At 42.8% G+C, this 25,195-nt stretch overlaps 1 protein-coding gene and 1 pseudogene across 1 annotated transcript; both read left to right on the forward strand.

Moving 5' to 3' along the window:
* Positions 1-3,086: 3,086 nt before the first annotated feature.
* LOC121280049 lies at positions 3,087-10,358 on the forward strand (annotated as a pseudogene).
* A 4,644-nt stretch (positions 10,359-15,002) lies between these two features.
* Positions 15,003-21,087, forward strand: LOC121280120 (chymotrypsinogen A-like). Its single transcript, XM_041191777.1, has 7 exons — positions 15,003-15,057; positions 15,165-15,268; positions 15,844-15,923; positions 16,011-16,089; positions 16,762-16,942; positions 20,714-20,847; positions 20,926-21,087. The coding sequence occupies exons 1-7, from the start codon at positions 15,003-15,005 to the stop codon at positions 21,085-21,087; spliced, it is 795 nt and encodes a 264-aa protein (XP_041047711.1).
* The last annotated feature ends 4,108 nt before the right edge of the window (positions 21,088-25,195 follow it).

Below are 25,195 nucleotides of genomic sequence, written 5' to 3' on the forward strand. Positions count from 1 at the left end.
GCAGGTCTGGCAGCATCGGCAGAGAAGAAAAGAGTTGACGTTTCGAGTCCTCATGACCCTTTGACAGAACTTGAGTTTGAGTCCAAGAAAGAGTTGAAATATAAGCTGGTTTAAGGTGTGTGTGTGGGGGGTGGAGAGATAGAGAGAGAGAGAGGTGGGGGTGTGGTTGTAGGGACAAACAAGCAGTGATAGAAGCAGATCATCAAAAGATGTCAATGACAATAGTACAATAGAACACATAGGTGTTAAAGTTAAAGTTGGTGATATTATCTAAACGAATGTGCTAATTAAGAATGGATGGTAGGGCACTCAAGGTATAGCTCTAGTGGGGTTTTTTTTTATATAATGGAAATAGGTGGGAAAAGGAAAATCTTTATAATTTATTGGGGAAAAAAAGGAAGGGGGAAACAGAAAGGGGGTGGGGATGGGGGAGGGAGCTCACGACCTAAAGTTGTTGAATTCAATATTCAGTCCGGAAGGCTGTAAAGTCCCTAGTCGGAAGATGAGGTGTTGTTCCTCCAGTTTACGTTGGGCTTCACTGGAACAATGCAGCAAGCCAAGGACAGACATGTGGGCAAGAGAGCAGGGTGGAGTGTTAAAATGGCAAGTGACAGGGAGGTTTGGGTCATTCTTGCGGACAGACCGCAGGTGTTCTACAAAGCAGTCGCCCAGTTTACGTTTGGTCTCTCCAATGTAGAGGAGACCACATTGGGAGCAACGAATGCAGTAGACTAAGTTGGGGGAAATGCAAGTGAAATGCTGCTTCACTTGAAAGGAGTGTTTGGGTCCTTGGACGGTGAGGAGAGAGGAAGTGAAGGGGCAGGTGGTGCATCTTTTGCGTGGGCATGGGGTGGTGCCATAGGAGGGGGTTGAGGAGTAGGGGGTGATGGAGGAGTGGACCAGGGTGTCCCGGAGGGAGCGATCCCTACGGAATGCCGATAAGGGGGGTGAAGGGAAGATGTGTTTGGTGGTGGCATCATGCTGGAGTTGGCGGAAATGGCGGAGGATGATCCTTTGAATGCGGAGGCTGGTGGGGTGATAAGTGAGGACAAGGGGGACCCTATCATGTTTCTGGGAGGGAGGAGAAGGCGTGAGGGCGGATGCGCGGGAGATGGACCGGACACGGTTGAGGGCCCTGTCAACGACCGTGGGTGGAAAACCTCGATTAAGGAAGAAGGAGGACATGTCAGAGGAACTGTTTTTGAAGGTAGCATCATCGGAACAGATGCGACGGAGGCGAAGGAACTGAGAGAATGGGATGGAGTCCTTACAGGAAGCGGGGTGTGAGGAACTGTAGTCGAGATAGCTGTGGGAGTCAGTGGGTTTGTAATGGATATTGGTGGACAGTCTATCACCAGAGATTGAGACAGAGAGGTCAAGGAAGGGAAGGGAAGTGTCGGAGATGGACCACGTGAAAATGATGGAGGGGTGGAGATTGGAAGCAAAATTAATAAATTTTTCCAAGTCCCGACGAGAGCATGAAGCGGCACCGAAGTAATCATCGATGTACCGGAGAAAGAGTTGTGGAAGAGGGCCGGAGTAGGACTGCAACAAGGAATGTTCCACATACCCCAAAAAGAGACAGGCATAGCTGGGGCCCATGCGGGTACCCATAGCCACACCTTTTATTTGGAGGAAGTGAGAGGAGTTGAAGGAGAAATTGTTCAGCGTGAGAACAAGTTCAGCCAGACGGAGGAGAGCAGTGGTGGATGGGGATTGTTCGGGCCTCTGTTCGAGGATCCGCCATTTCCGCCAACTCCAGCATGATGCCACCACCAAACACATCTTCCCTTCACCCCCCTTATCGGCATTCCGTAGGGATCGCTCCCTCCGGGACACCCTGGTCCACTCCTCCATCACCCCCTACTCCTCAACCCCCTCCTATGGCACCACCCCATGCCCACGCAAAAGATGCAACACCTGCCCCTTCACTTCCTCTCCCCTCACCGTCCAAGGACCCAAACACTCCTTTCAAGTGAAGCAGCATTTCACTTGCATTTCCCCCAACTTAGTCTACTGCATTCGTTGCTCCCAATGTGGTCTCCTCTACATTGGAGAGACCAAACGTAAACTGGGCGACCGCTTTGCAGAACACCTGCGGTCTGTCCGCAAGAATGACCCAAACCTCCCTGTCGCTTGCCATTTTAACACTCCACCCTGCTCTCTTGCCCACATGTCTGTCCTTGGCTTGCTGCATTGTTCCAGTGAAGCCCAACGTAAACTGGAGGAACAACACCTCATCTTCCGACTAGGGACTTTACAGCCTTCCGGACTGAATATTGAATTCAACAACTTTAGGTCGTGAGCTCCCTCCCCCATCCCCACCCCCTTTCTGTTTCCCCCTTCCTTTTTTTCCCCAATAAATTATAAAGATTTTCCTTTTCCCAACTATTTCCATTATATAAAAAAAAACCGCACTAGAGCTATACCTTGAGTGCCCTACCATCCATTCTTAATTAGCACATTTGTTTAGATAATATCACCAACTTTAACTTTAACACCTATGTGTTCTATTGTACTATTGTCGTTGACATCTTTTGATGATCTGCTTCTATCACTGCTTGTTTGTCCCTACAACCACACCCCCACCTCTCTCTCTCTCTCTATCTCTCCACCCCCCACACACACACCTTAAACCAGCTTATATTTCAACTCTTTCTTGGACTCAAACTCAAGTTCTGTCGAAGGGTCATGAGGACTCGAAACGTCAACTCTTTTCTTCTGGGTCAATGTTTCTGTCCTGAAACAATCAACTTACTTTAATTCCAATACAATTTCTGCAACAGATATATTGCGGACAGTTTTAAATACTAATTCTTTTATATGTAAAACCTTTTCCAAAAAACAATGATCACAGCTTTGAAACATCCCAAAAAATTGTGGCAAATCTGCAGTAGTCAAATTTTTGTCAACATGAATATTCCAAACTGGCTGACACTTGTACATCTCAAGGTAGGCGGAAGTGCTTGAATGAGTCAGGAATTTCAATTGACAGTGATGGATTTTGACTTGGTGACGGCCAAAGAAATCTGATTTTTTTTCCTTTTCTCCATTGAATACTTATCACCTCTGTCTGACAGGACACCATGCACTTCTGTGGGGGATCCTTGATCAATGAAAACTGGGTTGTGACTGCTACCCACTGTGAAGTGAGGTAAGAATTCCACTCAGAATCTACAGAATCCGTAATGGTAGCACTCATGGACAAAAATCCCTTACTCTGAGCAATGTCTTTCTTCCCCATAGCACAGCGGACCTTGCAATCGTTGGAGCATCCAATAAATGTTCAACGCAAGAAGGCTCCCAGAATATGAGGATTCAAAAGGGACCTAGAAATCCTCTGGTATTGCTTGTTACTTGTGAATTTTGCAGAAAGAAATCATAGCTTGGCAGGGTGTACTGGCAATGTTACTGTACTACTAATTCGACTAATGCAAGTTCAAATTCCACCATGGCAGTTTGAGAAACTGAATTCAGTTTTAACAAAAATCTAGAAATGAAAAGCTGACATCAGTAAAAGTGACCATGCAGCTGTTGGATTGTTGCAAAAGCTTACTGGTTTATTAATATTCTTTAAGGAAGGAAATCCCTTGTCCTTCCCCAGTGTGGCCTGTACGTAGTTGACTCTTAACTGCCTTCTGAAGTAGCCTAGCAAGCCACTCAGTTGTATCAAACAGAAGAAGCCCCGCCAGCAGCTTCTCAGGGCAATGAGAGATGCACAATGAATGCTAGCCTTGCCAGTGGAGCCCAATTTTCCAAATGAAGTGCAAAGTTCAAGTGAATAAACTCCTCAAACTCTACAGAACTGAAAGAGAAACTTTCCTAGCATCACAAAGGATAAGATTTCCATCTTACCTTATTTATTATCTTCACTCTTTAACTAAGTAAAGTGCCCTCACCTTTTGGCTCACGTCAGCAATAATTAGTTTCTCAAGTTACTGTCGCACAAATATCATGTTATTATTTACACTTTTATTCTGCAATGATTTCGGCAATTTGTGTTGCTAAATCAAGAGGCCATGCCAATACAAGAGTGCCAGAGCTTGCTTTCCCATTGATCTGAATAATAAAAATTTCTTTATTCTGATCTTATTAAAGTTACCTTCCTTTTAAGAGGCTCGTGCAGAGATTGATGATGTAATTGATAATATGATGTGGAGCCAGTTATCCTGGGTGCATTGCATTGATACACATATAGTCTGCCCCTGTGCATTGGCCACTAATTAAACCTCCACTTTCTTCAGGGAAAAAATATATATTAATGTGTCATAAAGCCAAACCCGCAATTTAAATAGATTTTGTTGCTTGCACGAAATGTGGTCTAGAGGTAAATTATGCGTATTGTAAAAAGCAAGAAGGATATTGTCTCAGTGACATCTCTATGCACAGATGCTTGGAGGGACACGAAGGACAAACTTTCAAAGCAGGTTGCTTCTTACTGTTCCACATTTAACAGCCTGAAAAGATCCCCAACTCTGGACAAGGCCCTTTAAAGCAACAAGCAAAATACTACACATGCTGGAAGTTTAAAACAATAATAACATAGAATACTGGAAAGATCAGGTGGCATCAGTGGAGAATGGAGAGTCTGTGGAGACCTGAAACATGATTTTTTTTCTTTTCTCTGTAGATGTTGCAAGGACCTTTCAAAATCTGCTAATGGGCAGTGTAGACCCTGCATGTAACTCCAAAAAATCACAAACTGCTGATTTTTAAGAAAGTACAAAGATATGTATCTCCTAAAGAGCCTCTAAAATGAATGTGATAATCCTGACAGCTATGTAAAACTAAACTTAAAAATTAATGGGGTATATAGCCCCTCATCTCACCAAAATTTCACAATGCCCAAATATGACCAACACCTGATTCTATATGAGATTTAACGATCTGTTTCTGCTAAACTATCATGCAAAAACTAGATTACTCTTGGAAGATTAGGCACCACTCTGTGCTATGGTCACATCAATCCATAAATAATTTAAAGCAACAGGTTTGGGTATTGGTGCAACCTCTCAGCGGTAATTCTTCAGAGTTATTCCCACCCAGCTGCTACAACTTTGCTACAACCCATCCCCCTCCCTCCCTCACGCTGCTCCTAGCTCCTCCAAGAGGCAAACAGGATTACTGGCGAAGTTGCAGCAGTTGAGCTGTTTTACCTACAATCTACCAAACCTGAGAGAAACTATTGTTCCTTCTGTATAACAGGATGGAAGCTTAGTCATCCCCAGTGAGTTAGACCTAATCTCTGCCTTTTCTGTTACAGGTCATTATCCATCCTGCCTGGAATCCAATATAACAACGATGATGATGTGACTCTATTGAAGCTCAAATCCCCTTTTAGATTTACTAACCGCATTTCCCCTGTTTGCCTGGCAAGTGTTGCCGCCAGTTTCCCAGGGGGCAAGTTGTGTGTCACTTCAGGATGTGGTCTAACCCAATCAACTGGTATGGGACCCTTATATCTACTTTCCAAATAAACTGTGTTGTCTATGTTAGAATAGTACAAGTGGACACAACAAACAGTGATCACATTTGTAAAAGCTCCTTTCTGCACTTTGCTTTCTACAACTATAACTTATATTTCCACAGTGCTCATGACAACAATTTGCTAGGCTAGGGATCCTGTGGCAAGTACCTTACATCCTGACTCTCCAAACCCTGTCCACCATCTACAAGGCACAAGTCAGGACTGTGATGGAATGCTCTCCACTTGCCTGGATGATTGCAGCTCCCACAACATTCAAGAAATTCGACACCACCCAGGACAAAGCAGCCGTCTTGATTGGAACCCAATCAATAAACATTCAGTCCCTCCACCACCAACGCACAGTGCCAGCAGTGTGTATCATCTAAAAGATGCATTACATCAATTCACCCAGGCTCCTTAGACAGTACCTTCCAAACCCAGGACCACTACCATCTAGAAGGGAGAGGGCAGCAGACACATGGAAACACCACCACCTCGAAGTTCCCCTACAAGCCACTCACCATCCTGATTTGGAAATATATTGCCGTTCCTTCACTGTCGCTGGGTCAAAATCCTGGAACTCCTTCCCTAACAGCATGGTAGGTGTACTTACACCACATGGACTGCAGCGGTCCAGGAAAGCAGCTCACCATCACCTTCTTGAGGGCAATTAGGGATGGGCAATAAATGCTGGCCTAACCAGCAAAGCCCACATCCCTTGAATGAATTTTTAAAAAATGATATAGCATGCTAAATGCGTAGAGTAACACAAATACTTTGCAGGAGCATTATCAAACTAAAATTGACACAGCACCAAAGAAGGAAACTTTAGGACAAGTGACTAAATGCTTGGTCAAAGAGGCAGGTTTTAAGCTTTGCTTTTCAAGAGAAGAGAGCACTGGGGAGGTGAAGAGGATTGAGGAGGGAATTCCAGTGCTTCATGCCTACATGGCTGAAGGCACAGCTGTCAATTTTAGGGTACACAAGAAACCAGAGTTTATTACAAAGAAGAGGTATCTCAAAGCACATGGTGATGGGTAGTCTGGATAATGAATTGGTTCGGAGTGGGGCAAAAGAAAGACATCGAAGGAATAAAAACACATTTGAAGGTTTTCTAAGCAAGAGGGAGGTGACAAGGTGGACACGCCAGAGATAGGTTGGCTGACGCAGTGGACGGGTGGGGGAATGGGACACAAGCCAGTGTTGGAGAACTGGAGAAGGTAAGCAGGAATACAATCTGGGGAAGATCAGGGCAGTGGGAAGGAGCAAGGTTGTGGAGGGATTTGAAACTGAAGACGAAAACCTTAAAGTCAATTCTCTGGGACATAGCGTTACGATCCCAGCTGAGATTACCCTAGGACAAGCCTGACTCCAGCTTGATAGATCCTAACTTTTATTTGTTTGTTTAGCTATGTGGAGAGTAGCTACTGAACAGAGTCACAGGAGTCAGCTGATGAACTTTTAACAAAAGAATAAAACACTTATTAAATAGAAAAAGATTAACTATATTGCAACACTCCTTCACCCACAACTATACATTTATAGATATATACAGGTTTGTAAGGCTAACACAATTTACAAAAGCCATCTTATACTCTAATGTCCACAGTAAGAACACAGTCCACGTACTAACAGGCACCCTGTGGTCAGGCACACCACACTCTGAAACCAAGTGACAGATGCCATGTCAAACAGATACTGCAGGTCTCTCCTCAACTCCCCACAGGTGCTTGTCTAATGGTGAGCCAACCCGCCTCACTGCACTCTGTCTTTCACACAAGGGTTTCTGATCTCCACTTTCCAAGAACTCTCATGGAATCTTCTCCCAAACCGACACTTTCTCTCAGACACCTTCCGCAAGGGTGCACCTCCAGGGTTTAGAACTCTCCTTCTTATGTTCCTCCTCCCTTAGTCATCACATGCATTCAAGCTGTCTTCCACGCACTCTCTCTCACCGACTCAACCGTCAACATTACCACTGTTTCACATGTCCATAGCAAAGAGTTACAGACCTTCAGTTGTCTCTTTGGACCTTCTTGCCTCTTTCAAGCTGTTCTCGCTTTAAATCTGCTTTCTCCAGCGTTTGCCTCTTTTAAATCTGAAGCTTGGAGCCTTTCTCTCTTCCACTCAGTGTTAACTTCATTAACAGGACCTTTTCCAGGTTCCTGTCCTTCCTTTGGCTATAAGGTCTTCTTTGGACTTTCCCCTCTTCTGCTCCTCTGGATTTTTGGGGTGTTCCTTAGCTTGGGATTGGCTATCTGTCCCTTTTGCTCCAGTCTCTCCTGGCAACTACTTTCAAAAACCAACTGAATTCCACAGCTTCCAAATCAAAATTGATGTTTCTATAATGTTTATGTGTATGTGTGTGTGTGTGTGTGTGTCTGTGTGAGGGTCCTGCCACTCTGGCCTCCTATTGCTAGGCAACAGTCCAATTCTTCTACCCTTGTTTGTTTAACTTAGCTTACAGTCATAAAAAAACTCATTAGAAATGCAAGCACCTTTTTAAAGTGAAACTAAAACTCTATTTGACCTTTCTTTACACACAGATACAGAAATACAAATCAAACTTAAACATTAAAGCTAAAACTCATTCGTAACACCCACAAATACCAATATAGCATACTTAATTTTTTCTATTTCCTAACAATAGTAAGACCATAGATCGTGGCAAGGACAGACTTGGCAAGCTTTTTGATATTATTTGAGAATGTTGAAGGTTACCAATAGAGAAATGGTTCAAAGGCAACATGTAATAAATGATTATTGTACTTGGCACAGCCATCTTCCTTATGTCTGGACTCTGCCACGTGGCATGGTAAATTTTCTTCCCCTTCCGTTACAGAGATTGCAATCAATTGATCCTTGCACAACCCTCCTCACTTAATATCCCTGATGTTTGTCAATTATCCTGCATAATTTTGAATGGCATAGCAGAAGAAAATCCAACTCTGTTTGTTTAAACTTCAGCAAAGCTTATGATACAGTATCACTGAAGAGGTCAGTCCACTAGTTAGAGAAACATGGGGTAGCAGAAATTGTTTTTTACTATTGTGCACAACATGACTGTCATTTCCACCTCAGGCCAGAATTTGAATGCACTAAGTTGTATGTGAAACACAATGGGATGTTCCGAAAAGATGTGGTGAGACTCTATATTAAAACAATCTTTCTCTACATTTAGTGAAGGAAATATTTAAACTATTTAAAAATAAATTACCAATGTTTAGAACAAGGTAATTAATAAGAATCAAATGCTTAGTGTGTTATTTTTAATGTTGATTGGAATATTGATTGCATTATGTTATGGTGATCAAAATTATTTTTTTTTCTAATGTGTTAGAAGGGCTTCGTAATTGGCTCATTAATTGTAGTTTGAGCATCAGGGTCATTTGGCCCATTAGATCAATGCCAGCTGTTACAAACATGAACACACAAGATGTTCATAGTTCCCTTTACAAGATGGCTGTTCAAGTCCCCCTGTTGAAATTTTGTCAACAAATCAGCTTTTCAGGTCCTAATCAGTCGTTATTTTTTCTTCTGACATATGTTGCAGAGTAAACTGAAACATCTCCTTGAAACAAGGGGGATTACTTCCCCTGGGGTATTCATCAACCTTTAGCTTTTTCCTTTTGATCTAGAAGATCCAGAAGTCAAAGATGCTAACTCATTCACACCAGTATCAAATAAGAATTCAGGAGTGTTTTTTCCCCAGTAAACAAAATTAAAATACTAGAAGTCAGGAATGATCAAATACAAAATTTCCTAAATTATGCATTTTTGGAATACACTTGAAAACTATTACACCGTAAAGAAAATCCATATTTATGGGCTTTAAGGTCCTCATCATGTCTGGTCCAAAATCAAATGCCAAGTGATTCTGTGAAGTGATTTAAAAGCTCACAAAGCTAATACACGTTCCTTCATCTCACTTGTTTTCAATTTACTCTGTTTTCTGTCTTTATTCATGACTTCCCCATTTCCTTCTTTGAACCATTTCTCTAGATCCCAAGCAGACATTGTTTAGACTCAGTAAGGGAGGTTCCATCCAATATAGTTTTGCCAAGAAAATTAAATAGGAATATGGGAACAGGTTATTTGGTCCTTCAAGCCTATTCCACCATTCAGTTAGGCGCAGATGATCAGTAACTCAACACATTCACTTGCCGTTGCTTCAGATCCCTCACCTCACAAACGTCCATTGACCTGAGTCTTGAAAGTTTTGATTGGCTCAACATCCACAGTAATTTGGAAAAGAGAGTTTCAGGTTTCCGCCATCCTGATTTCATTCCTGAATGGTGTGGGTCTAATTATGCCCCTTGTTCTGCATTTCCCCCAGCAGACTAAATAGTTTCTTTTTATCTACTCTATTGAGTGACATTGGCATGATTGTCAAACTGCTCATTGTTTTAGTAAATTTGTAAGTATTTGAAAACTTAGGATTGCCTCAATAGTTCCAGATAACCTAACTACATACCAAGAGCTCTTCCTTGATCCCTCAGCGATCAATACTCCATGCCAACTGCAGCAAGCAGCCCTTCCTCTCCTTACCACCGCAAAGTGCCAGAAAACGTGGGACAATAAGATCTCGGGTGGTATGATTTGTGCTGGTGGTGCTGGTACTACTTCTTGCACGGTATGGAAAATATGTCATAAGGAAAATGTTGCATTGCATTAAATAGTCTTTTTTTTGGTAACAATCACATTGAATTGGTTTGTCCTCTTCCTACAGGCTGACTCAGGTGGACCTCTTGTCTGCAAAGATGGAGGAGCCTGGTATCTGGTGGGCATCGTTTATTGGGGCAGTTTTAACTGCTCCCTCCAAATCCCTGCAGTCTATGCTCGGGTGACTGAGTTCCACTCCTGGATTACGCAGACAATTGCTGCCAATTAGAGGAACTTACATTAAAGTTTAATTAGTTTTAAAATAAAGAACTTGCAAAATGAATGCCGAGTGTCTTTTTATCCCCTCTCCTTGGTACTTGAAAGAGGGACAGTCAGTTGCATCCAGCTGGAATAAGACAAAATAAATCTTTGCTGTTTCCTCATCTCGATCCACAATTTGGGTTGGGTACTTTGTTTCTCATATTTTACTACACAAGGTAATCTTTAAAGAGTTTACCATGTCATAAAACATAGATTCGCATTTGGACAAGGACCATTATTGCTTTTGCTGCAGGGTACAAACTTTGAATATACATAATAATTTTATTATCTACAAAATATGTGACATTTCCATTTCCTCACACTCTAGTTTCTGCGCACTGAGAAATGTTCAGAAACAATATAGTAAAGAGCTGCATTTAACAGGCACCAGGGACAGAAAGTCATCGATCACTCTTTCTAATGTAACTGATTCAAACCCAGCTACCAGCAAATGAAAGTGCAATCTTCCAAAGCTGATGACCACCATTGTTCTTTTCAAACACATTGCGAATCATGTGACTAGCATGGCTGCGTTAAGTCAGAACATGCAACTTTATTATGTGCTATAGAAGATCATTCTTCCAATGACTTCATTATCTTGGATCTTTCTAAAATCATAGTCTTGTAAAAACAATTAAAATACCCTTGACATTTTAAAATTAGAAATGAAAATGGACATAGAAAGCCTGCTACTTATGAATGTCTCACCTACGATCTCCTGGTCACAGAGAGGGTGGGTCATCAAGGAAGGTCAACTTGCTCCTGGCAAAATAACTCAGTGACTGACAGGACGCCTTTCAAAGCTGTCCCATAGCCTTACACACATAGTTACTAAATATTCTGAGAGGTCGTCCTTCTGATTTTATTATTCATATTAATTTGTTTAGAAAAATGACAAATTTCACCAATAGTTTGCATGATGGTGCATTTGGACCTCGCCCTACAAAGTTCAGTCCCAGCTGGTCAGTTGGGACTTTATTTTTAGAATTCACAAAAAAAATTCATTGAACTACCGGGCATAAATAAGATTATAAACACGCACATAATGTTCAAGGAGGAGAGTGGTAAACAATTGTAAATCTAGGGGCATATGATAAACACCAATAAATCCAGTAGGGAATTCAAGAAAGACTTTAAATCCAGAAACTAATTAGAATGTGAGACTCACCATCACAAGGAATAGTTGAGGCGAATAACATACATGCATTTAAGAGGAAGCTAGATAAACACATGAGAGAGAAAGGAATAGAAAGATATACTGATAGCATGACATGAAGTAGGGTGGGAGGTGGCTCATGTGGAGCACAAGTACTGGTAAAGACCAGGATAATTGGCTTGCTTCTGTTTTGTACATTTTATGTAATTGTATACAATTCAACTTTCTTTTATTCATTAATGGGGTGTGGGTTTCACTGGCTGGGCCATCCCTTGGTGCCCTTGAGAAGGTGAGCTGTCTTCTTGAACCACTGTAGTCCATGTGGTGTGGGTACACCAACACTGCAGTTAGGAAGGGAGCTGCAGGATTTTGACCCAGCGACAGTGAAGGAACAGCAATATATTTCCAAGTCAGGATGGTGAGTGACTTGCAGGGGAACTTCCAGGTGTGGTGCTCCCATCAATGCATTGCCCTTGTCCTTCTAGATGGTAGCGGTCGTAGGTTTGGAAGATTCTGTCAAAGAAGCCTTGGTGAATTCCTGTGGTGCAGCTTGTAAGTGGTACACACTGCTGCCACTGTGCGTTGGTGGAGAAGGGAGTGAATGTTTGTGGATGTGGTGCCAATCAAACGGGCTGCTTTGCCCTGGACAGTGTAAAGCTTCTGAGTGTTGTGGAAGCAGCATTCATCCAGGCATGTGGGGACTTCTCCATCACACTCCTGTCTTGTGCCTGGTAGATGGCGGACAGGCTTTGGGGAGTCATGAGGTGAGTTACTCATTGCAGGATTCATAGCCTCTGACCTGCTCTTGGAGCCACAATATTGATATGGCTAGTCCAGTTCAGTTTCTGGTCAATGGTAACCCCCAGGATGTTGATGGTGGGGGATTCAGTGATGGTAATGCTGTTGTACACCAAGGGGTGATGATTGGATTCTCTCTTGTAGGAGATGGTCATCACCTGACACTTGTGTGGTGCGAATGTTACTTGCCACTTGTCAGCCCAAGCCTGGATATTGTCCAGGTCATGCTGCATTTGGACATGTACTGCTTCAGTATCTGAGGAGTTGCAAATGGTGCTGAGCACTGTGCAATCATCAGTGAGCATCCCTACATCTGACTTTATGATGAAAGGAAGGTCATTGATGAAGTAGCTGAACATGGTTGCACCTAGGACACTACCCTGAGGAATTCCTACAGTGATGTCCTGGAACCAAGATGTCTGACCTCCAACAATCACAACCATCTTCCTTTGTGCTAGGTATAACTCTAATCATCAGAGAGTTTTCCCCCTGATTCCCATTGACTCCAGTTTTGCTTGGACGCTTTGATACCACACTCGGTCAAATGCTGCTTTGATGTCAAGGACAGTCACTCACTTCACCTCGGGTTCAGCTCTTTTGTCTATGTTTGAACCAAGGCTGTTATGAGGTCAGGAGCTGAGTGATCCTGGCAGAACTCAAACTGGGCATCAGTGAGCAGGTTATTGCTAAGCAAGTGCCACTTTAAAGCACTGTTGATGACCCCAATGGGGAATTGTTGACTTTATTCCAATTCCCCATTGCTCAGGTTACTGAAGATCCATTAACTTTGCTTTGAAGTTCAAAATGGTTACATTTAAAACAATTTTTGGTCCCTGCTATAACAGTGAAGTTTATATCCACAGATTCGCATTTGCTGATCTTGACCAGGCCGTGAGGTAATGATTGAGATGGAGCATTCCTTCACAGGAAAGAAGGGAAGTCAAGATGTCTATTCTCAATGGCCAGTAACAGAGCAGCACATACAGAAAGGAGTCTGGTGAATGCAGTCACTAAGGTTTAGAACCACAAAGATCACATAGCCTGCTAACCAAATTATATGTTATAAAAATTCCCTCTAATAGTAGCAGCTTGGATCTGTGTAGCACTGACCTGTGTTGGGTGTTTAAACCTATGGACATGCAAACTTTGGTGTAGTATTGAAGGAGTGCTGCATTATTGAAAGGGTGCTGCACTATTGGAGGTGCTGCATTATTGAAGGAGTGCTGCATTATTTGAGGTGTGCTGCAGTATTGAAGCAGTGCTGCATTATTAGAGGAGTGCTGCTTTATTGGAGGAGTGTTGCATTATTAGAGGAGTGCTGCTTTATTGGAGGAGTTCTGCATTATTAGAGGAGTGCTGCATTATGGGAGGAGTGCTGCATTATTGGAGCAGTGCTACATTTTTGAAGGAGTCTTGCATTATCGGAGGAGTGCTGCATTATTGAAGGAGTGCTGCACTATTGGAGGAGTGTTGCATTATCAGAAAAGTGATGCATTATTGGAGGTGCTGCATTATGGAAGGAATGCTGCATTATCAAAGAAGTGCTGCATTATTGGAGGAGTGCTGCATTATTGAAGGGGTGCTGCATTATTGGAGGAGTGCTGCATTATTGGAGGTGCTGCATTATTGAAGGGGTGCTGCATTATTGGAGGAGTGCTGCATTATTGGAGGAGTGCTGCATTATTGGAGGTGCTGCATTATGGAAGGAGTGCTGCATTATTGGAGGAGTTCTGCATTATTGAAGGGGTGCTGCATTATTGGAGGAGTGCTGCATTATTGGAGGTGCTGCATTATTGGAGGAGTGCTGCATTATTGAAGGGATGCTGCATTATTGGAGGAGTGCTGCATTATTGGAGGGATGCTGCATTATTGGAGGTGCTTCGTCTTAGATACTCAGATGAAAGGAAGAGATCCCACGGCACAATTTAAAGAAGAGTTGGAGAATTATCCCTTTCACCACAGCAAAAAAAGACGATTAGCTGGTTGTTTATCTCACTGCTGTTTGTGGAATCTTGAGCAAATTGCTTTGCCTAAATAACAAAAGTGATGAAACCTTTTTTTAAAAAAAGGTCATTTATTCACTACAAATTATTTTGGGAAATGCTGGGGACCTGAAAGATGTTTTATAAATGTAAGTTATTTAATTTCTGTCTACAATCTAGGTCAATCTCTACTAATGCCTTACTTGTATACTTGTATATAAAACTTGGAAGTAAATTATGGTGAGTTTATTGTAATTATGTTGCTCGTTGCATAACAACTTGAAATGTGCAATTTTATCCACTACCTTCAAAATAATCAGGTGTAAAAAAATTCTTCCATTAGTTGAATTCATTTGCTGCCTAGTAAAATGGAAACTTTTTCCAAGGCCATATTCTTTTATATCTGTTTGGACATCTATTATTTCTTAGAAATGTGCCTTTGACTTTTGATTAATCATCTATATTCTTTTTATTGAATAGCATCCACAGTTTTTTTTTCACCTAGTGATATTTTTACTCATTTATTCACATACCCTGCAATTAATTAATTTACTTTGGAAGAAATTCTGCCACGTGTAGATTGAGTAAAAGCTGACTTCTATCTACTAGATATCCAACGTCACAGCTCAACTATATAAAGTCATAGCTGTAACCATCAAACCCACGAACTAGAACCATGGCTTTCCTTTGGATTCTCTCCTGCCTTGCTTTCTTTGGCACAGCTTATGGACGTCGTAAGTTATAACATATTGTAACACTGTATTTTAAGTTTCTATTTTATTCTATTCTATTGTAATGGGGAGATTGATTCCTGTTTGTACATTGGCTTCTAACACAGACTGTGGGACCCCGGCCATCAGTCCTGTCATCACAGGCTATGCAAGAATCGTGAATGGTGAAGATGCCGTTCCAGGATCTTGGCCCTGGCAGGTCTCCCTTCAGGTAGGTTGAAGATAAGGTTTCAGGTCTGTGTCAGGTCAGATATATTATGTTTAAAAAGGTCACCTTTCCAAAAAGGGCCAAACACTCCTGGTCAGTTTGCACTGGGGGCCCTGTGTTCATTTAGATGAGCATTGAATTTCTCCCTATAATGTCGCTGAAGCATATGCCCTGGGCAAACAAATAATTTTCCATATAATGTCGATAAAACAAAATAACACTGATGGTGCATCATTAATAGGAATGTGCTACCAGCAGCTCAAGGTCTTGCGTGATTCCATGGCCAGTTTCAAAGAATGCGAGGTGATGATTTAACCATTACGTCAGATAATTTAGACATTTAGAAGTAAGGCACGGTCGGATCAAAACATGTACGTATTTGTGAAAGTCACCCTCTGAACCAGTGATATGGGGCATCCAATGTGCTGCTCACTCATAATTCTGTCATAATTACCTCCCCCACCACCTTTATATAAAGCCAGGGATGTGGGGATCAATGCTTGTAAGACTGATAATTCTAACAATAACGGTTCAAATATTGGATTTTGTTTTGATTGATGCTTTCTTTTCTGCATTAGCAAAGCAATGGCTTTCATTTCTGTGGTGGCTCCTTGGTTAACGAAAACTGGGTTGTTACTGCTGCCCATTGTGGTGTGAGGTAAGGTTACAGCATCAGCATCTTCAGAGTCTATATTAAATATATAAAGGGACATAATATTTATGAGCCTGATGTTTTTTTCTGTAGCACAAGACACAATGTAGTTATTGGAGATTACGACAAATGCACAGCAGATGGAAAATCTCAGTCTATTTCAGTTGCTAAGGTAGGAATTCTCCAATCTTCACAGTGAATTTTATTCAAGGTTTCATCGATTCAGTTTAAATATAGAAACTGAAATCAGTAACTGTCTTTAAAATAATCTAAAGCAGTAAAAGAATATTTCCAACAGTGTCTGATCAAGTTTGTCTTTTATTCTTTGTGTGCCAGATTTTTTTAATTAATCCTTTTTTAAAATGAACTCCTGTCTCTATATAATGTAATATATTTGCTGCATTGATTACTTTCTCAAGCTCAAAAGCCTAACTTTACTTCTTATTGAGAAACCCAAATATAGGTCTCAGGCTCATAATATGGGACACGACCAGAGAAGGCCTGAGGCCCATAATACCTGGACATCACTGGGAAAGGGTCAAAGTTCATTGTAAGACATCACCAGGGAAAGGCTGATATTTGATAATGCAGCACATCACCAGAGAATAGCCTGGGCTCATATTGTAGGGTCTGAGGCCTATGAGCAGCACACCACCAGGAATAGCCAATGCCAATAGTGCAGAACATTGCCAGGGATAGAAGGGCCATGAGCCATGATGCAGGACATTGCCATGGGAAAAGCTAAGGGCCCTTATACAGGCCATCACTGACTGAAAGCAATGGCAAAGACCCGAAAAATCAAGGAATGGTTGGGAGGAATTAATCTGCGTCTTGTGTCTTACAGGCCATTACTCATCCTTATTGGGATCCAAATACCATCAACTACGACATCACTCTTGTAAAGCTCTCAAGACCTGCTACGTTCAGTCAATTTGTATCACCTGTTTGTCTAGCTGCTGCAAAGGACAACTTCAGTGCTGGAAAGCTGTGTGTCACTACAGGATGGGGGCTGACTAGCTCCAATGGTATGACATCTCCATTGCTTTGGTGTGAGCAAAGTTATGTTGACTGCCGTAATTGGATTTGAGAGAAAAAAAGTTGTTGGACATGAAGGGCTGGATTTATTACTGCCCGTCATAGCAGGAAAGAACCAGCGAGACTCAATCACAGGAAAGGCCAGTGTTAGTCTCCTGACAGCAGCAAAACCTCCCGCGGTTAAGTCGGAGGGCTGATGTGGGATTCCCAGCCACCAGCGACGGTGTGTCAATTAGACTCATAAATGAACCAACTGATACCCACTATTGCTGAGTGCATTGTAATTTAGTGGTGCCTCAGGGGTGAAATGGGGGCCACATGGCTTTCCGGTACCCTTGGAAGGCCATCCAAGGGGGAGTCCCTCACCTAATAGGCATTCTGTGCCTGATCGATGGACCTGGAAGCAGGCAGGTGAATGGCAGCTGAAAGCCACACCCTCTGCCCTTGTTGCCAACCCCCATCCCTCCTCCATCCCACGACACCCACCCTACAATCCCCATCTCGCCTTCACTCACTTTTGGTCTAGGACCCCTGGGGTGATCCTGGGCATTGCTGCCAGCTACCACTGCCTCTGCTGAAGCTGGTGGCATGAGGAGCTGCCAGCTTCTGATTGGCTGGCAATGCTCAGTGGGTGGGACTTCCGCTGCCAGGGACCTTAATCCCAGGGAAGGCCCAATAGTGGCCAATTTAAATTCCTGAAGGGCGCTTGCTGACTCCAGGCCTCCCCCACGGAACTGATCGTGGTTTCCGGCTGGTCCTCCGACTGATGGGCAAGACTTCCGTCGGCCCAATAGAATCCTGGCTGAAGTCTTTGTGCTTCTTGTATCTATCAGTTAAAGGCTCGACACATGAAAATGTACAATATAATCATTGATGACAGTCTAGGAAATTCAAACATTATTTCTGAAAGGCACACATGTCCCCATGGCAAGGTTCATGGTGAGGGGGGCACTTAATCAGATGGGAGGATGGTGTGTGGGGATCCTACCACCTTCCACCACCACCCTACCTAAGCCAGTGGGTGGCCTTCTCCACCCTGCTGCCAATTGAAGCGCTTAAGTGGGCACTTAACGCCCACTTAAAGGTCTCATCTTGCCACCTTTGGTATTAATCCAGCGAAGGGTGGGGGACTCACCATGTGGGAAGCACCACAAGTAAACCCTGGCACATTTGCTTGTGGGCTCCCAAGGGGTGGGGTTGTGGCAGCAGGAGTCCCTCATTCAAAGGCGCTCAGTGCCTGTTCAAGGGACCCGACATTGGAAGGGGCTGGGCCACTGACTGCCACTCCCCTTGCTGCTAATCCCACTCAAACCCTCTTCCTCCATGACACCCCCCTCACAATCCCCTACCTGCCGACACTCACCCATGCCTAGGTCCCAGTTCAATCCACAGCTGGCTGGCAGCATCAGCCACCAGCTCCCCAGTGATGCTACTCAGTGCAGAAGAGCTGCCAGCCTTCTATTGGCCAGCAGCTCTGTGGGCACCCCCAGGATCCTTGATCCCAGTGGAAGGCCTGTCAAGTGCCTGAGTGGCACAAGATGCATTGGACCTTCCCATTCGAGGTGACATGGGGCTCTTGCTAGCTCTCGGGCTGGTGGCCAAGACCCCCATCACCTTCACAAGATTCTAACCGAAGCCAACAAATGTTTGTATTGGGTCCAAATTCTGAATGATTCCCCACAAGACATTTGCAGAGACAGTTGAGGAGTTCCTACATCAGCCAATGTTGCAAACACACAAACATCAAATACTAGGAATGGCATTTTACTGCTGTGGCCTATTATCTGGAGTAACTATTTGGTTCCTCCTGCCAAACATTATGTTAAGAGAAATGTTATTTGTTAATGATACAAAGATTGATAGTAATGCAAGTTCTGAGGAGTGCCTGCAAAGGGTCATGGATAGATTATGACAGAGGGCAAAAATTTGCCAGGTGGATTATAATGTGGAAACATGTGAAGTTGTCCTCTTTGGTGGGAAGATTAGAAAAGCAGAATATTATTTAAAAGGAGAGAGACTGCAGGGTGCTGTGGTACAGAGGGATAAATGAACCACAAAACGTTAGCATATAAGGTGCAGCAAGTAATTAGGAAGGCATATTGGAATATTGGTCTTTATTGCAAGGAGGATGGAGTATAAAAGTAAGGAAGTCTTGTTACAACTGCACAGGGTATTGGTTAGGCCCCATCTGGATTACCATGTACAGTTTTGGTTTCCTTGTTTAAGGATGGATATATTTGCACTGAAGAGGGCTCATTAGGTTGATTCCTAGGATGAAGGGGTTATCGAATGAAGAAAAGTTGAGCAGGTTGGGCTTATACTCATCAGAGTTTAGAAGAACGAGGCATGATATTATTGACATATATAGGGCAGAATCTTGCCCTTGGATGGCATGCGGGCCCCACTGGCTTAGCAGCAGGCGGGCAGCTGACCCCTGCCACTGAAATGGGGCCCGCCACCATTTTAAGTGGACAGGCCAATTAAGGTCCACCCAGCGGCATCCCCAATGGGAAGCGCTATGCGCTTCCTGTGCAGGGGGGGGAGGGATTCTCCAAATGTCAAAGTGTGTTCTTTTGCGCATGTGCGCGTAAGAGCGCACTTCTCTCTGAGGGAAAGTCCTGTCTCAGGGAGAATACTGACAGTGTCAAAAACATTAAAAATAGAAACATTAAAAAATTATTAACATGTCCCCTTCATGTGACAATGTCACACGAGATGGGACTTGTTAATAAAGAACACATAAACTTTATTAATTTTTTAGAAAACGGACATGAAACTTCATCCTGCCAGTGGATGAAGTTACATGAATAATCTGGAGCCCAGTAGGGATCCTGGCCTGCCCGCCAGCCTTAAGGTTGAACGGGCAGGTCTTTAATGACTTTCATTAGCCTGTCAATGGCCTCAATTTTTTCTTTCAGAGGACATTATCATTGGAATTTTCTTCCCCAGGGAGCAGTGGAGGCTGAGTCATTGAATACATTCGAGGCTGAGTTAGACAGATTTTTGATCTACAAGTGAGTCAAGGATTATGGGGACAGCTGGGAAGTGGAGTTAAGGCCACAATCAGATCAGCCATGATCTTATTGAATGGTGGAGCAGGCTCGAAGGGCCAAATGGCCTACTCCTGCTCCTATTTTTTATGGTTCTTATGTTCTCCTAGGGAGTAACCAGTTACAAGTCACTGTTGTTTCTTTGTGTAATCTTGTTAAGCTCAGTTGCTGCCCTATCACATTTGTAACTGTTAAAGGAAGCATTTGATTTTATAAAGCTGTATCAGATAGTTTCTGGGGTGGAAAAGGATCATCGCCATATTACTTTTAAAACAAATTTGGAGAAGGATACGGAGACAACGATTTAAGCTATTTAAAAGTTACAGGGTGGTTATTCCTGCAGAAAATGATCAGCATTTGGATTGGAGTTACAAGTAAAGTGCTGCATGAGAAATGGAATCTCTGAAAAGAGAACCAAATGGAACAATGGAGCAGTGTAGGGTTACTCCAGAGGGAAGGAATTAAGATGGGCTGAATGGCCTTCTCTATAATGGAGTATCTTTTGAGCTTATTCCAAATAAAGGAATGTGACAAATACTATCCATACCATTTATCTATAGTGATATACTGCCCCTGATGTGCACTTAGGACCAAAGTATACGTAATAAGCAGTAGTTGCAGTAAGGGCTCCAAACATTTCAAGAACAAGTGCTGTACAAACACATTTTATTGGTTCAGGATGATCTAACAATCCTTTCCCCTGCCCTTCAGCTTTTAGAACACCTTGTGTCCTGCAGCAGACATCTCTTCCCCTCTTGAGCAACACCATGTGCCAGAGATATTGGGGCAGCATGATCTCTGATATGATGATCTGTGCTGGTGCTTCAGGTGCTTCCTCCTGTATGGTATGTAAACCTGCACTCAGAAAGGTTCATTCAGCTTCATTCAATGCTGCCTATTAAATCGGATTTGTTTGTTTACAGGGTGACTCGGGTGGACCTCTTGTCTGTCAGGAGGGAGGAGCCTGGTATCTGGTGGGAATCGTTTCCTGGGGCAGTGGCAATTGCTCCACAAGGAAGCCTGGAGTTTATGCCCGTGTGACCAAATTCCGCAGCTGGATTGATCAGACACTTGCCATGAATTAAAAGAATATCTATATCATAGAATTCAAATAAAATAATTAGCAGCTATTTATCGTTGTCAGAGTTTTTCTTGTAATTGAAGTACACGAGAACTGAGTGTTAGTAAGAATGCCTTTGAGCAGAAGCTAAATATTTCACAGGGAAACAGATGTAAGGCTGGAGTAGTGACATAGTAATGTCCCATCACCAATATTATGAGAAGGGATGACAAGAGCCTCGAGCCACAAGTGCAGCTTCAACCCTTCAGTTCTTGATGTCAATATGTCACCATGTGAAAGGGTTGAGTTGATGCGAGGAGCTTCTACACAGGTGCAGGGACAGCAGCCAGAGGCAGACTCAATGACAAACACAGTAACAACAGCACGCCATTCAGTCACTTAAGCCTGTTCCACTATTCAATTCAGTCATTGTTCAGTATCTCAACTCCATTTACCCTTTTTGGTTCCATATCCTTTGCTTAACACGTATCTGATAATCTCAATTTCGAAATTTTCATTTAGTCTTGCCTCAACAATGATTTGATGGAGAGAGTTCCAGATTTTCACTATCCTGTACTAAAGAAGTGCTTTCTGAACTCATCCCTGATAGGTCTAGTTCTGATTTTGAGATACTGCCATCTTGGTTCTGGACCCTCCTGCCATAGGAAGTCATTTCTCTCCATCTACAACATCAAACCCTTTCATTATCCTTAACGCCTGAATGAGATTACTCTTTAACCTTCCAGACTTGAGGAAATACAAGCTCTGTCTTTGCAATCAGTCCTCATAATTTAACCATTTTAGCCTCAGTTTCATTCTGGTGAATTTGTGTTGTGCCCACTCCAATGCTCTGCACTGAATCCAATTCTCCAGATGCAAATTAAGCAGTTGATACAACTTGTAACTTTTATCTTGTTGTAATACAGCCCTCTTGAGATTAAAGTTAACATTCCATTAGCTTTTGTAAATATATTTTGGACCTGATCATTAGTTTTTTGTGATTTCTGTACATGGGTCCTTTAATCTGTCTGCTCCTCCACAGTTCCTAGCTTCTTACCATTTAGAAATTACCCTGGTCGATAGTTCTTAGATCCAAAGTAGATGACCTCTCACTTATGCATACTGAACTCTATCTGCCACACTTTTGTCTAATCACTTAATACATCAACGTGCCTTTGTAACTTTCTGCTCCCAACTACACTAATTACTGTGTCACCTACCTTAGAGTCATCATCAACTTCATATACACAGCTTTCAATTCCTTCATTCAAGTCATTGATAAGTATAGTGAAAAGTTGAGGCTCCAGTATAGATCATTAAGGACACACCCTAATGATTGCCCATTTTCCTCACTCTTTGCCTCCTATCCGTTAACCAATTCCCTACCCATGTCAAGAGATTGCCTCCAATTTCATGATCCCCCTACTGCCACTTTTTTGATAACAGGACATCTCCACACTGCCAGCTTCAGAGATGTGCTGGATGGTAATTCAGAGTGAGTTAATCACAAATTGGTGGTTCACACATCAAAAAACTATCCTGCAAAAAGAAAAGTTCCTCTGCAAATCCACAATGATATTATGGGCTGTCTACCATTATCTTCTGTGACCGGGACATCTGATGTTACTTCTGTCCGATGCATTTCTTTCTAAGATTGAAATGGCTGTAGCTGATTAAATTTAATTTCATTATTGGACTATGATGTAATTTTACATTGACTTAAAAGCAAACCTCAAACTTATACAAAAAATGACTCTGGCAAATTTGTCCACACAACCCACAGGTGCTGAAATGATAGCTGCAATTTTAAGTAAGGGGTTGAGTTCAGCAAGACTCAGCAAGGTGGGCATCAGGTTTCATATGGTCCCTCTGGAGTGAGATCCCACCATTTTAATTCCTAGACCTCATCTTCATCTGGCTGAAGAGTCCCTGCTCATTCCCAACAGGAATAAGTCCTTGGCTGATGGGCAGAAACAGGGTAGCTGGTGGTGAGAGGCCACCACTGGTGATCCTTGGAAGCAGTCCTTGGCAGGCAGGTCAGTGCTTTGGGGTGGTGGGGGAATCTGGAGGTGAACGCGTGTGAAGAGATGGGGAGGTCAATGACACTTTGGCGGGGCCCAGAGGCACTCCTGTGCATCCTGGTCACATCGAAGCTTTAAAAAACTAAACATTACCTTTGATTGGTGTCAGTTTTCTCTCTGACAAGGCACACCGGACTCCAAATGTGCAACTGCACATTAAATTTATGTCAAAGCCCTTCTTAAGTCATTAGACCCACTGTTTGCATATCTATAAGACTCTCACCTGTCTCCAGGGAAAGCTGCCATGGCTGCACAAAACGTGCCCATTACATAGCATGGAGTGTAAGTGTGGCACAAATAAGGTGAGTATGCCATAAAAACAAATAACTGTGGATGCTGGAAATCCAAAACAAAAACAGCAACATAAATACCTGGAAAAATGGTGGAGGAGAGCACAGTTGACGTTTCGAGTCCTCATGACCCTTCAACAGAAGTAAGTAAAAATAGGAAATGGCCTAATGCTACACCCCCGAAATTCCACATTTTTGGGAGGGTGTGATGGTTTGAACATCTGAATACGTTGGATGAAGGAGTGATGGTAGCTCCCATGTGTAAAAAAAAACCAATGCTTCACAAATCAGCAGCAAGTTTCAGCAAAAATGGTAATATTAGTAAAGCATTAAACTAAAATTTTATTGTATGCTATTTGTTCAAAAGCTACTGTACAATATAAGCAAACTATATATAATAGTCACTTACAAAGTCAATGTGAAAACAAAATCCTGTAATTTCATAGGAATAAGAGGCCCTATTATCTCATTTCCACCTTCTGTTTTTGTTAAAATTTAAATCAAACTTCCCTTTAAAAGTTTCAAGCACAACTTGTTCTACTTGCTAGTTTTATTGTACATAGAGTTGCTTCTAATCAAGGTTCTCAGTCCCTTATCTCTGACTCAACAATCTCTCAAGGACTTTCCAATTACCAGTAGGGAAAGTAGAACTACTCAACCTTCTGCTGAAAGGAACATGTGTAACCCTCCCACAGCCCTTGTTCAGTCCACTGCCATCATTTGGACTGCTATGCTACTTAATTGACTTGCATTATTTTAATTAACACATTAGAACAGGTACAAAAACCATCAAATTTTGTGGGGAAAAATATTTCTGCAAATGTCATTAAGCTTCTAGGAGGAAGTATTGAATTGTCCAGGAAATTTATATACATCGTTTCTTGTCAGTGACAAAGAAGATTTACATTTACTGCACATCCTTGATGATGTCTGTTGACTGATAAAGGTGCAGAGTGTTTCTATCAGTGCACTATTTCAGGAGCATAATATAGGTCATTTTTTTAACTCACTGGGTTACAAAAAGAAAACTTGAATATTTATATGTCGCCTTCCACAATTTCAGGATGTCCAGAGTGCTTCACAGCCAAGGGCAGAATTTTACCACCTTAGTCCTTTGTGGAACAACTGGACCATTTTCAGACCAGGAATCCGAATCTCTGATTTGCGCACTATGTCCCAAAGTAAATGAATTAGCAGCCTGCTTCCCGGTTCCCCGACCAATGAGGGAGGGCAGGTAGGATGACGTGCCAAATGCAGCAATGATGAATCTCTATTTAAAGGGTCCTTGGCTGGACTTACAATGACATTAGTGTTTGGCGGTAAAAGTTCACTGTGAATGAGGAAACAGCTGCAACATGGATGGCAGGTGTGGAAAGGTTATGCCCTCTGGTTCTCTCCGCAGAGAAGTCCTCTCTGGAGGTGATTCAAGCAGTGAGGTTACAGAGAGAAGTCTTCTTCCCAGACCACAGGAGAAGGAGGCCAGGCAGCTCCACCAAACAGGAATGGTATCAAGCTGCAGAGCAGCTGGTGTGGTTTTGAGGACCTGGATTAGTGCCAGGAAAGATTAGTTGACCTCACAAGGTCTGGCAAGGTGAGTGTCTCAGCTGGCAACCATCGCTCTCTCACCTCCCTAGCATTTACCTGCACAGCACTCCTCTGATAGACACACCTGGCTTTCACACGTGTTTACTTCTCTCTGGTCTCCTCCTCAAATCTCCATCTCAACAGACAACACTGACCCCGCCTCATCCAATTGCCTTCT

Source organism: Carcharodon carcharias, chromosome 7, assembly GCF_017639515.1.
Source record: "Carcharodon carcharias isolate sCarCar2 chromosome 7, sCarCar2.pri, whole genome shotgun sequence".
Lineage (NCBI taxonomy): Eukaryota > Metazoa > Chordata > Chondrichthyes > Lamniformes > Lamnidae > Carcharodon > Carcharodon carcharias.